General features: G+C 38.6%; 1 protein-coding gene across 1 annotated transcript in view; it reads right to left on the bottom strand.

Moving 5' to 3' along the window:
• LOC121377737 overlaps positions 1–13,927 on the bottom strand; it is a 51,291-nt gene that overhangs the window by 36,874 nt on the left and 490 nt on the right. Inside the window, exons 2-4 of the mRNA XM_041505821.1 lie at positions 6,404–6,993; positions 4,070–4,330; positions 1,209–1,468 (exon numbers count right to left, since the gene is read on the bottom strand). Of these exons, the coding sequence (XP_041361755.1) occupies positions 1,209–1,468; positions 4,070–4,330; positions 6,404–6,976 (1,094 nt within the window). The 5' untranslated portion in view covers positions 6,977–6,993. The remainder of the gene's footprint in view (positions 1–1,208; positions 1,469–4,069; positions 4,331–6,403; positions 6,994–13,927) is intronic.

The raw sequence follows: 13,927 nt of genomic DNA on the forward strand, positions 1-13,927 counted from the left end.
GTTATCGGGAATAATAGACATAAATACTGGACAGCTGGCCACAAATACTGTTAAGTAAATGCGGATTATTTTTTTTTTGGCCTAATTTTAGTAAACATTAACTGATATAAAATATCATAAAAAGTATAAAAACCCACGAAAATAATACTTACTGATTCAACTATGAACTTTATTTTATGTATTTATAAATTATTTAAGTGAATATATGCGAGTAAAAATTATAAACTTGTACTACCCACACGTAGTTTTTGTCAAAAATTAATCCAGTAGTCTAAAGGTTAAGAATTTGTTACTCATGGCAATTTCTAAATGTTTTCGCAACAGGCTCACCAATGGCAATTGTGAGCCTGATTACGGCAATTTTAATTGATAACTTTTGCCAAAAAATTTTTTTTAATTAGTTCCTTCAAGCGATAGCAAATAATTTCTATCCATCTGCAAAAAACTCCCATCAGTGAAGCTCCTGACTGACGGCCATTCATACTGCAACTAAGGCAATGCTGTCGTTAAGTTTGAGGCCTGTGTTTTATCCTAAGGGTGGCAGTTGATTACCACTTACCATTTCAGGTAATTTTAAGCTGAGCCAGAGGGGATATGTTCATGAATTGCACTTATTACACCACTTTTTGGCATTGCATTTTGTTTTACTTACAATTTTGAACTTGTTGCTGTTTTAACAATATTTAGCCTAAAATTTTCAGTGAAGGTGAAAAATATCACTATATAAATGGATGTGAAAAAAAAAGAGTTAGTCTCCAAATTTTATAAATAATTCTGTATTCAGTAGGGTTATCGTTTTTTGGGGGCCTTCCAATAGATATAATACTGCTTTCCGTTACAAGTAATCATAAACAGTACAGATGGGGTGTGGGTGGGGTGGGGAAGTGTTCACAATTTCCTTGTTTTGATTATGTACCGAAAGAAAGTTTGTTTTGTTTAACGACACTATCAGATCACGTTGATTTATCAATAATCGGCTTTTGTATGTCAAAAATAGAGTAATTTTGACACAGTCAGAGAGGAAACTTGCTACATTTTTCCATTAGTAGCAAGGGATCTTTTATATGTACCATCCCACAGACAGTATAGCACATATCACAGCCTTTGATACACCAGTCATGGTGCACTGGCTAGAACGAGAAATAATCAAATGGGCCACTGATGAGGAAACAAAAACTGAGTTTGTAGGGTGGTCAGTTACTGCTCACCGTTTCGGGCAACTCGTAGGGCTGTCATCGCTTTGTCTTCCTTTGTTCTTCGTCTGGTCGTCTTCTTCTTCACCCGCTACATCCTCGCCAATATCGTCCTCCGTTTGACAAGATTCCGCCATGGTGTACGTCTGTAAGGGTGACACGATCAGACTGGGGTCGCCAGGGGCCAGACTGGGGTCGTTATGAGCGGGGATCGCGTAAGCGTGGTCACTGAATGCGGCCGACATCACTGCAAGTTCATGCTCTTGTACTCCATCCTGGGAAAAAAAAATATATATATATATATATATATTAATAATAGGCCAAAAAAAAAAAAAAAAAAAAAAAAACCGTTGTGGTCTGGTCAGACCAAAATTCCAGAATTGATACAGCTTTTTTTGCAAGCATGTATTGCACTAAAAAGGTGGGTATATTTGATACTGAAATAAGATGCATATTTAAATAGAAATCAGAATGCACATGCTAGTTCATGCACAATGGCATTTTCGCTCCAAATGCGGGTTTAAGTCATTAACAAGAAAAGCCCGACAAAAATCGAGGTCATACTGCAATTATTATTTTTTTAATGTTGATACGTGAGGTCAAAATTGACCGACCAGAGACCAGAAATTTATTTTGTTTGGCCATAGTCAGATTGAACAAAAACTGCCAATGGCAACTACAAGGCAGCAGATGGCCATTTTCGGACCTATAAAAAGAAAAAAACTTTGTTTTTGTTTATTTCTACTGTTTAACGTTTTAAAATTGTGTTGTGATCTCTGAAACTTGCATAGCAACACGATACTGAACAAAATGTTACATGTCGATTATTGCACGAGCAAGAGTGTCACGAGGGGTGTAAAACAATTCCCAAACAAGTTTCATAAATTTCATAATATACAAAGATAAACAGTATAAATTTACAAAGGTATTTGGCATATTGAATACAAAAAGATAAGCAACCACTGTCTGATTTACCAATGTTTGGCATACTGAATACAAAAAGATAAGCAACCACTGTCTGATTTACCAATGTTTGGCATACTGAATACAAAAAGATAAGCAACCACTGTCTGATTTACCAATGTTTGGCATACTGAATACAAAAAGATAAGCAACCACTGTCTGATTTACCAGTGTTTGGCATACTGAATACAAAAAGATAAGCAACCACTGTCTGATTTACCAATGTTTGGCATACTGAATACAAAAAGATAAGCAACCACTGTCTGATTTACCAGTGTTTGGCATACTGAATACAAAAAGATAAGCAACCAGTCTAATTTACCAGTGTTTGGCATACTGAATACAAAAAGATAAGCAACCAGTCTAATTTACCAGTGTTTGGCATACTGAATACAAAAAGATAAGCAACCACTGTCTGATTTACCAATGTTTGGCATACTGAATACAAAAAGATAAGCAACCACTGTCTGATTTACCAGTGTTTGGCATACTGAATACAAAAAGATAAGCAACCACTGTCTGATTTGCCAATGTTTGGCATACTGAATACAAAAAGATAAGCAACCACTGTCTGATTTGCCAATGTTTGGCATACTGAATACAAAAAGATAAGCAACCACTGTCTGATTTGCCAATGTTTGGCATACTGAATACAAAAAGATAAGCAACCACTGTCTGATTTGCCAATGTTTGGCATACTGAATACAAAAAGATAAGCAACCACTGTCTGATTTGCCAGTGTTTGGCATACTGAATACAAAAAGATAAGCAACCACTGTCTGATTTGCCAGTGTTTGGCATCCTGAATACAAAAAGATAAGCAACCACTGTCTGATTTACCAATGTTTGGCATACTGAATACAAAAAGATAAGCAACCACTGTCTGATTTGCCAGTGTTTGGCATACTGAATACAAAAAGATAAGCAACCAGTCTAATTTACCAGTGTTTGGCATACTGAATACAAAAAGATAAGCAACCAGTCTAATTTACCAGTGTTTGGCATACTGAATACAAAAAGATAAGCAACCACTGTCTGATTTACCAATGTTTGGCATACTGAATACAAAAAGATAAGCAACCACTGTCTGATTTACCAGTGTTTGGCATACTGAATACAAAAAGATAAGCAACCAGTCTAATTTACCAGTGTTTGGCATACTGAATACAAAAAGATAAGCAACCACTGTCTGATTTGCCAATGTTTGGCATACTGAATACAAAAAGATAAGCAACCACTGTCTGATTTGCCAATGTTTGGCATACTGAATACAAAAAGATAAGCAACCACTGTCTGATTTGCCAATGTTTGGCATACTGAATACAAAAAGATAAGCAACCACTGTCTGATTTGCCAATGTTTGGCATACTGAATACAAAAAGATAAGCAACCACTGTCTGATTTACCAATGTTTGGCATACTGAATACAAAAAGATAAGCAACCACTGTCTGATTTACCAGTGTTTGGCATACTGAATACAAAAAGATAAGCAACCACTGTCTGATTTACCAGTGTTTGGCATACTGTAGGAAAGGAAATGGTTTATTTAACGACGCACTCAACACACTTTATTTACGGTGTCGGACATATGGCTGAGGACTACACAGATATTGAGGGAGGAAACCTTCTGTCATCACTTCATGGAGTACTCTTATCGATTAGCAGCAAGGGATCTTTTATATGCATCATCCCATAGACAGGATATCACATACCATGGCCTTTGATATACCAGTCATGGTGCATTGGCTGGAGGGAGATCAATCCTTAACCGACCGTGCATCAAGCGAGTGCTTTACCACTGAGCTACGTCTCGCCCTTTGACATACTGAATACAAAAAGATAAGCAGCCACTGTCATTACAAAATGCTGTAACAAAACTGTACGAGCTATCGTCATTACTTTCTAATCGTACCTGGATTATTTTATGTGCTGCTGCCTCATCAAAAAGGGCCGGTTCTGCTTCAAACAAATCTAATTTCAACGAATCGTCGGAGTTCAGCGAATCACGACTCTTGCTTGTGAGCGACGTGCTGGTGTCGACGTTCGGCGAAGCGAGACTGGAGTCGAGAGTTCCGAAGTCTGTCTGCAACAGGTTAGTAACATCCTCCGTAGAAAGGGCGTCCGCCAGCTGGTTCAAGTGTTCTTCAGATATGTCGCTGAACGGGTTTTTGTCCTGAAACACAAAGGAAAAGAATGTTTGTTAACGCAACATGTGAACATTTTTAAACTACGGCTATTTAGGGTCTTTAATATGTGCAGTGTTTCTGCCAGAAATACATTTTTGGGTATGGTGCCATGGAAATGAATGCAACCGCAGTTTGAAACAGGGGGTATGGGGGGTATGGGGGGGGGGGCCCTCCTCCAGGCCCCGTGCTTATAAATATTAAAGTCTAGACTCTAATAAAGTACACACTTTAACATCGTGACAACGCCGTTCTAATAGCATTACGTTAAAGTCTGGACTTTATTAAAGTCTAGACTTTAAGTTTTATAAGCACGGGCCCAGAAAGAAAATGGGTTACGTTTAGAGTTAGGGTAAAGAAAATTGATCATACAGTATTGATAAGTTTAATTGAGTTTTAAACTGGCTATTTGGTATCTTTACAATGTGGCTGATACCTGGGACCAGTTGTTCAACGTTTGGTAGCTTAACCAGTGGTTAACAGAAATTTTCCAAACCAAGAACTAAATGAATAGAAATAATAATTGAAAACATAATGTTGAAACATGATTTAGAACAATCAAAGATAAACATATGTAATCAAATTGAAAGTTTGTATTAGTGCACTAATAATTAAAAGGAAAATATTAGACTAGAACAACCGGGCCCTGGTGGAGTGAGAGGAGGGGGGGGAGGGAGGGATAACTGAGGGGGAGAAAGATGTTTGATGTTGCCATGACATCAGGTGTATATGTAGGTATTTAACATATGTTTGACACGATGGGCAACGCAAAAATCAATTGGGTTACTTGAATGTTTTTATTTTACACATAATTGGTTTATGCAGATTTTCAATTTTTGGAGGCTTGGATGTCAAACATTTGATAATTCTGAAACATCATCAAAGCAGGACTCACACTGGAATAAATTTTGGTTTAACCAATTTTCAGAAATGTACAGTATTTCCTTGAAAATCATTAAAATGTGGTTAGATTAAGGAATATTTCATTAGCCAAAGTCAAATTTGTATAGCCATTTTGTGTAAAAAGTAGAAATTTGCTAATATGGCAATGTACAGGGTGAGCCCTGCAAAGGAAAAATGTTACATTTTTTTATTAGAAGAAAGAAATCTATTATACATACACTTTCCCAAAGACAGGACAGCATATACCACAGGAATTAATATACCAGTCACGGGACACTGTTTGGGATGAAGAAACAAAACAATTGATGGGTTTGCTATAGAGCTGGGCGGTATACCGTATATACCGTTCGGTATCGGTATTATGTCAATAACGATTTACCGTACCGAGCAAATTTCAAAATACCGAAATTTCGGTATTGGAAAATATTTCTCGGAAAGCACTAATAGTATATCTGACGAACGCAAAATGGGTTGATATAAACCAGACGAGAGCCTTGTCTATGGAATTTAATTGTATTTAAATGAAATTAGCGGGTGAGCCATAACATAGGCATGCATTTAAAGCCGAGTATACCGAAAATAGCGCTCGATATCGGTATCGTGTCAATACTGAATACCGTACCAATACCGAGGTAAATCACCCCAAAAATACCGATATCGATACCGAACCTCAAATTTCAATACCGCCCAGCTCTAGTTTGCTAAGAAGGTTGGATCCCAAGACGAACGTATCTCAGGCAGGATTTCTACCAACTAGGCACGGAAATAGCCCAGTGGTAAAACGCTCACTTGATGCACGGTCGGTTTGGGATCGATTCCCGTCAGTGGGCCCATTGGGCTATTTCTCGCTCCTGCCAGTGCACCACGACTGGTACATCAAAGGCCGTGGTATGTGCTGTCCTGTCTATGGGATGGTGCATATAAAAGATCCCTTGCTGCTAATTGAAAAGAGTAGCCCATGAAGTGGCAATAGCGGGTTTCCTCCTCAATATCTGTGTGGTCCTTAACTATATGTCCGACGTCATATAACCGTAAATAAAATGTGTTGAATGCGTCGTTAAATAAAACCTTTCCTTCCTTCCTTCTACCAACTAAGCTAACACCCATACCCATTTGACTAGGTGTGACTGTGTTAAAACACACACACACAGACTACAAACCTCTCCAGGAAGGAAGCTGTCAAGATTCCAATGTTCAACGTGGCTGTTTGGATTGATCACCGTCGCAACATTACTCGCCGGCACAACAACTGGTTTCGAAGACGAATGCGTGAGAGTTGCAACGGCGGCTGGTTGAGAGGAAGAAGACTCGATCGGGCTTTCACTCTTCTGAAGCGATGGCGGTTGTCCTTTTGTTCCCTGTGGAACCGGACCGGTTGCTATGGCAACAGTGCTTTCAGAAGCAGATGTCGTTGCCGGGGTCGCTATCTGTGGTGCCGATTTCGATGCACAAAGGTCTGAGACAGCTACAGTAACGCTTGTCGAGGTTTCTGATGTCTCGGAAATAATCGTACATGCAGGTGTGGATGTAACAGATGTTACCGACGAAGAACAGGTGGAGACTGCATCTGTCACTTGCGATGGTTCAGTCTTATTAGAAATCACTGTCGATACTTCCTGGTTGACAGAAAGTAATGTGGCTGTTGTCGTAGCAACAGAGGATTCCGACTGAGGCTTGGGTTCAGCTGCTATCTGCGTAGCTGTTTTGTCTGCCTCCCGTTGTGGTTCAGACATTTCACATACATAGAAAACTGAAACAAAACAGATTTATATAAACAGTTTATGAAATTATGGAGTAAAATTATATATAGCCCTCAAAATTCTGCAATGGCAGTCAAATGCAGTTACGAGGCTAGCTCTGCACTTCACCAAATTCACCAGTTGCAAATTTTAAAAACAAATGGCAAATTCAATTTCAATTTGGCAAAAAAATTAATGTAATTCTTAATATTTTGTTGTAAACAGTAAAATAAAGTGGGTTTAATAGATAATTTGGAGACATTTTCTGCTCACTGTGAAAATCATAGTGCTGCAACGATAAACCGGTATACCGCGATAATTGATCAGCTCGATACGATCCGCGGTACACTTTTGTGTATCGCGATTTTTATATGCTATTTTTTCCTTGTATCATATTTGACAAACAAACAAACAAACAAACAAACAAAAACCCCATCATTTTATTAATTGGTGCTGACAGGAAATGTAACAATCATGTCAAGAGTAGTCAGCTTTCGAAGTTGGCATACGAAGTGATAGGTCGGTTATACTTGGCTCTAACTTCTAAACAAAACGTGTTAAAAGTCCGATAAAAATAACCAGTTGATGATAATTACAAATAAATGTTTTGTTACTTGCACATTATTATGCATTGTTCATTTACGTTGGACTACAGCTATGGCTATCATCTTTGAGCAGTAATGGAAAAAAGCCTGATAGTGCGAGTGTGAATAATTTTTACATGCTCATATACCACTAGAGTTTTGAGCATGTCCATCCCGGGGCCTGTCTCTGGATAGCCAGGGGCCTGTCCAGGAACAGAAAAAAAATAAGCGGACAATTTTGAAATTTACATCCAAAAATTAAATAGTGGGCCTTTAAAAAATTTATGTGCATCTCTAATTAATATAATTAATGAACAAAAATTCTACTCATTAAATTTGGTCGCTAGATTAGATTGGGTGGTCAAAAAGAAATTAGATAAGATCGGTGGCCTGACTCGGGATGGAGGGGGGACGGGGTAGAGTTGAAAATGGGCAGAATTTTGAAAATAGCAATTAGTAAAAAAGTTAACAGAATTTTAAAAAAAAAAAGTTACAAGCCAAAAATAATAAGAATTGACTGCTTGGTCGAATATTTATATAATTTGGAGCATTTTAGAAGGACAGTCCAAAAATAAATAAGAGAAAGAAGAGAGGATCGGACTATTTAATAATATTAAAAAAATAAAGTAATTTTGACATAAAATTTTTAACGAAGGTTTAAAAGTTTAAAGTCTGATCTATATGTCCACGCGAGTGGCCTCGTTACGGCTGTTAGGGTGCACAGCTTGTAGGGACGAGATAGGTTGCATCCCGTCAAGAAAACCCTAGATTGACAGTCAATAGACGTTGAAGGTGTAGTCACGGTTTCTAGAATAGTTTTTAAATCCACTAGCCATGAGATCAGTAATTTAAAAAATGTACTAGCCATGATTAAAAATTCACTAGCCCTACTTTACTTTAAGTTAATACAATTTTACTAAATAATAGTAATGCTATGTCACCTAAAAAGGGAGATAGAGCTTAAAAACACTAACATTAGTGTTTGGAGTGGGGTCAGTATATTCATATTTACAAAATAGACTAAAACTGCAACATTTGACCTTTTTTTCCCCCACTAGCCATCGGGCATGGCAATTGTAGTTATTTACTAGCCCAACATTGAATATCACTAGCCATGGGAGTGGGGCTACCATAATCTAGAAGCCCTGTCTGGCATGGCAATAGTAGTTATTTACTAGCCCAACATTGAATATAACTAGCCATGGGAGTGGGGTTACCATAATCTAGAAGCCCTGTCTGGCATGGCAATAGTAGTTATTTACTAGCCCAACATTGAATATCACTAGCCATGGGAGTGGGGTTACCATAATCTAGAAGCCCTGTCTGGCATGGCAATAGTAGTTATTTACTAGCCCAACATTGAATATCACTAGCCATGGGAGTGGGGTTACCATAATCTAGAAGCCCTGTCTGGCATGGCAATAATAGTTATTTACTAGCCCAACATTGAATATCACTAGCTATGGGAGTGGGGCTACCATAATGTAGAAGCCCTGGTAGTGCTGTGCTGAAATACAGATCTTGAGAAGCCGGATCTGTCTGAACGAGAGAGAAAATCAGACTAGGGTATAGTCCAGTCATCAAGGATTGGTTTAGTGGTGCGGACGGGACCAACACCAGAGGATACGAGATGGTATCACAATAAAACAAAGTAAAGTCTAGAAAAGAGTAGTAGGGGCCGACCCCACTTCCTATTTCTTCTTAGAGTGGGGCAGTCAATCTTCCAGTGCTGCTAGGACAGGCTCGGACATGTAGAGACTAAACGCGAACAACCGTGGCGTTCTGCAGAATGGCCGTCATACGAGTCACGAAAAAAACAAGTAAACATAGTCAGACAGAGAAATGACGTGGAGGCAAGAAATCTCGCTAAAAAAGAATCCAACCTGGTGGCGCAGACTGTCGAAATGAGAAGCGTTACAGCGTTCAATCAGTTCCAATGGCTGCATACATCCAAGTAGAAAACTTCACTTCGCTAACAAAAACAACAAAGTGAAGGATCCCCAGTTGCAGTGTACACAAGTGAAACAAACACGTCTTACCGCAACGAGCTCCAGACTGGGAATGAGCCCTATAGTAAGGATTTCCGAATGTGACTATTTATAAATAGTTTGAAATCGACACCGGTGTTCTAGTAGACTAGTATTGTGTTAAAAAATAAATATGACAAAGAAGAACATTATGCAACTAATAAATGTTGTGGTTTATATAATCATTTAGGTCTATGATGGAAAAAGAAAGAAAGAAATGTTTTATTTAATGATGCACTCAACACATTTTATTTACGGTTATATGGCGTCAGACATATGGTTAAGGACCACACAGATTTTGAGAGGAAACCCGCTGTCGCCACTACATGGGCTACTCTTCCGATTAGCAGCAAGGTATCTTTTATTTGCGCTTCCCACAGGCAGGATAGCACAAACCATGGCCTTTGTTGAACCAGTTATGGATCACTGGTCGGTGCAAGTGGTTTACACCTACCCATTGGGCCTTGCGGAGCACTCCCTCGGGGTTTGGAGTCGGTATCTGGATTAAAAATCCCATGCCTCGACTGGGATCCGAACCCAGTACCTACCAGCCTGTAGACCGATGGCCTGCCACGACGCCACCGAGGCCAGTCAGGTCTATGATGGAATCAATATTACAAATATTTTGATTTATATACTTAGATTATGCCTTCTGCTTTCATTAAAAAACCCACATAAATATTAAATTTAAATAATATCAACTATATTGCAATACATATTGCAATATGGTTTCTTATATCGCAATACGGTTTTTACTGTACATATCGTTGCACCCCTAGACAATCGATTATAAATTTATTTATTTTATAATCAATTATCACATCAATAATTTTTAATTATAGTGAGCTTAACAAACATCTAGATAATGCATAGTATATGACAACAGAAAATTAATACTCAATACACTAAATGCAACTTGGGTTTTCGTGGTAACCGAAGTCAGTGTCAAGGTTGGGTTTTTTTTAATGATAGTCATTGTCAAGGTCGGCTCATTAACAGTGTCAGCAATTAGTTACACTTTAGTTTGCAAAGGAAACAGTATAATCCATTACCAGTCTATTTAAATTTTATTTACAGTTATATGGTGTCGGACATATGGTTAAGGACCACACAGATATTAAGGGAGGAAACCTGCTGTCGCCACTTCATGGTCTACTCTTTTCGATTAGTAGCAAGGGATCTTTTTATATGCACTATCCCACAGACAGGATAGCACATACCACTGCCTTTGATGTACCAGTCATGGTGCACTGGCTGGAACGAGAACAATAACTGGAACATCTCAAGTGGAAAGGATATTTGTGGAATTTAAAAAAAAAAAATGTTGCAAAAGTTACTGGTTAGAAATTGTTGTAGACAGACTCAAAATTACCACAGGTGAGCATTTTGCCCATGGCAAAAACCTTCCAAAATTGCCAAAAGAACAAGGGCCTAATTCACTAAACTCTTGCAACTTTGCGATCTCGCAGTGCAATGCTAAAAGACTTGCAAAGAGGATGCTTTGTTGTCTAGCAGAGCCTAAGAGAAACTTGTGAATTAGGCCCCAGAATCTTAAGTTTGAGTCCTATGGTAAAAATCAACAGGCTACTGCAAGCAGTCCAAAATAATGTTGCAATGAAGAAGTTATTACTTAAAATATTACCAATTATTAGTGGCGAATTTTATTATTTTTATTTTGCAATATAAGGCAGGGCTCATCTTGCCAAATTAGCCAATTGCTAATTTTTATGCAAAGTGCAGCTCTCTACATTAACTTTTCCATGTAGGAGCCAGATGGCACCTACTTGTATTTTTATATAGATAATATGAAATGTTTTAGTCCCCAAATGAAGAAAATGGTCGCATATGCAACCAGATCGGTTCCAATGTAGAGGGCTAAAGTGGCTACATTTAGTGTTTGGCTAATAAAATTTTCTTCAAATACACTTCAAAATAAGTTTGAATAATTTTCAAGAAAATGCTCTGCATATCTGAAAATTGGTTAAAACTAAATTTGTTCCAGTGTGAGCCCTGACTAAGGTCTTCAGACGTCACTATTTAAGAGGAGCCATCACTCTACTCCTCCACCCCAATCACTTCCCTGACATTAGTTCAAGTAGAGTAATTTTTAGTTTATTTGGAATGTGAATTTATATGATATTACAGGGCGGGACGTAGCCCAGTGGTAAAGCGTTCGCTTCATGCACGGTCGGTCTGGGATTTATCCCTGTAGGTGGACCCATTGGACCATTTCTCACTCTAACCAGTGCGCCACGACTGGTATATCAAAGGCTGAGGTGTGTGCTATCCTGTCTATAAAAGATCCCTTGCTACTAATTGAAAAGAGTAGTCTATGAAGTGGCGACAGCGGGTTTCCTCTCTTAATATCTGTGTGGTCCTTACCCATATGTCTGACGTCACATAACCGTAAATAAAAATGTGTTGAGTGTGTCGCTAAATAAAACATTTCCTTCCTTCCTTATATGGTATTACTGTCAGTCTGGTACTACAGGCAAATCCGCCAATTGCATAGCCCTGGTGCACATAAAATTTATGCTAATAACCGGTATAAACGATTTCCAGATGATAACCAACTGTAAACTTTACAAATGGCCTGTGGACAGTCTATCTTACTCTTAACTGCAGAACACTGTCTGAATGCTGATACACATATGCATTTAATTTCAGGCGGAATCACCCAGTGGGCGATCACGTGACCTACGTCACGATATAGGTCAGCCAGCCTTGTAATTCTTGTGACGGAGTGTGCCGAAGGGTTAGCTGCTGTAGGATTTCTTTCTGTAGTGTGTGTATTAGTGATTAATATGTGGATTTTAAAAAATCAATTCACTCGGAAATTACCCATGTAAAGGTATTTGATGTCAAACATAGGATTGTTGCGGAATTAGAGCGTAGTGTTTTCCATAGCTTGTTTTATCACGGTGCAGCACCATGCCTCAATAATCTAGCACCATCTTGCCTTAATCAGCACCATGCTGCCCTGAGATTAAACAAGCCTTTTTCACTAATTAATTCTAAAATTGCCTTTATAAAACACTCAAAAAGGTATTATTAATTAATAAAATATGCCTTTTATATCTTCTACCATTCATTTATTAAAGCAAGCACATAAATTACATCAATGTTAATTTCAATTAATTTTTGTGTATTTTTAAATGAAAAACAAGTGCCCCGAAAATGCCTCAAAAGTGTTTGGTCTACCATGCCTTGCCAAATTTCTAGGGAAATCACTAGAGCGGATATCTTTGACTACCGTGTGGTGGGCAGCAATTGCCAAAAAATTATATAACTTGGTTTCTGACTGTAGCCAGGGCTGAAAATCTGTCAAAATGTCCGTCCAGTCCCCTACAGTCAGAGTACATGGGCTAAAATGTACTCCTGAATGCATCTAAAAGCAACTGAAACTAAAAAAAATAAAATAAGGGTAGCATGCCCACGAACCCACCCCCCACCCAAGCTAAGATTCCATTAACGCGGTAAGCAGATGTGGCATGCGTTATGTGGCAAAAATGGATATGCATGTAGATGCACAAGAGTGATTCCATATGTCCGGCTGTGGATGCGATTTGTCATGCGGCTGCGAATGCAGAAAACTGAATTGCTCCATGTAGTGATTCATGCAGCAACTGATTACAAAATCGGATGAGGTAATCCAAAATATGACATCAGGGATGGGTGTTTTCAGTTGGCGGGATTTGCCACGACAATGCCAAGAAGCAAAATATCAACCCAAAATACCAAACAGCTCAGTGAACTAGTTAGGAAGCATCCACTCGTCTACAATCCAAGGCTACCGGAACACAAGGATGCCCAATTAATGTACAATACATGGAAAAGTATTGCAGAAATACTTGCTGCAGATAATTAGTTCGGTGGTAAGTAGGCCAGATCATATATACTGCTTTGTGTACATTTCAATGGTGATACATGTACAGCTTGGCAAAAGCTTCAGTAAAAGAGACTGAAAACTCATGGGGAAAAGTTTATATGGAACCTTACAAGTTGCATACCGCATCCGCATAATACATCCACGTACCACGTTAATGGAATCTAAGCTTGAGCATTTTTGCCACCTTTGGGGGGCTCAGTTTATGTCGGTCAACTATTTTGACAACCCTCTTAACAAAAATCCAGGGGGAAAACAATGCATGAGTATGGCTCCCAAACAACCCCCGGCATGAGTTCGACCCATACCCCCCTTTCAATGGTTTGGGTAGTTTTAAGCATAGGGTTAGAGTTTTAGTCTTTAGCGCCTCTGATATAGAGGGTAACAAGTTAACTCTTTCCAAGCCCACATTCTATTAAGACCTGCTAGGATTGTAAGACAGGCCAAG

The sequence above is a fragment of the Gigantopelta aegis genome, chromosome 7 (assembly GCF_016097555.1).
Source record: "Gigantopelta aegis isolate Gae_Host chromosome 7, Gae_host_genome, whole genome shotgun sequence".
NCBI classification, from domain to species: Eukaryota; Metazoa; Mollusca; class Gastropoda; order Neomphalida; family Peltospiridae; genus Gigantopelta; species Gigantopelta aegis.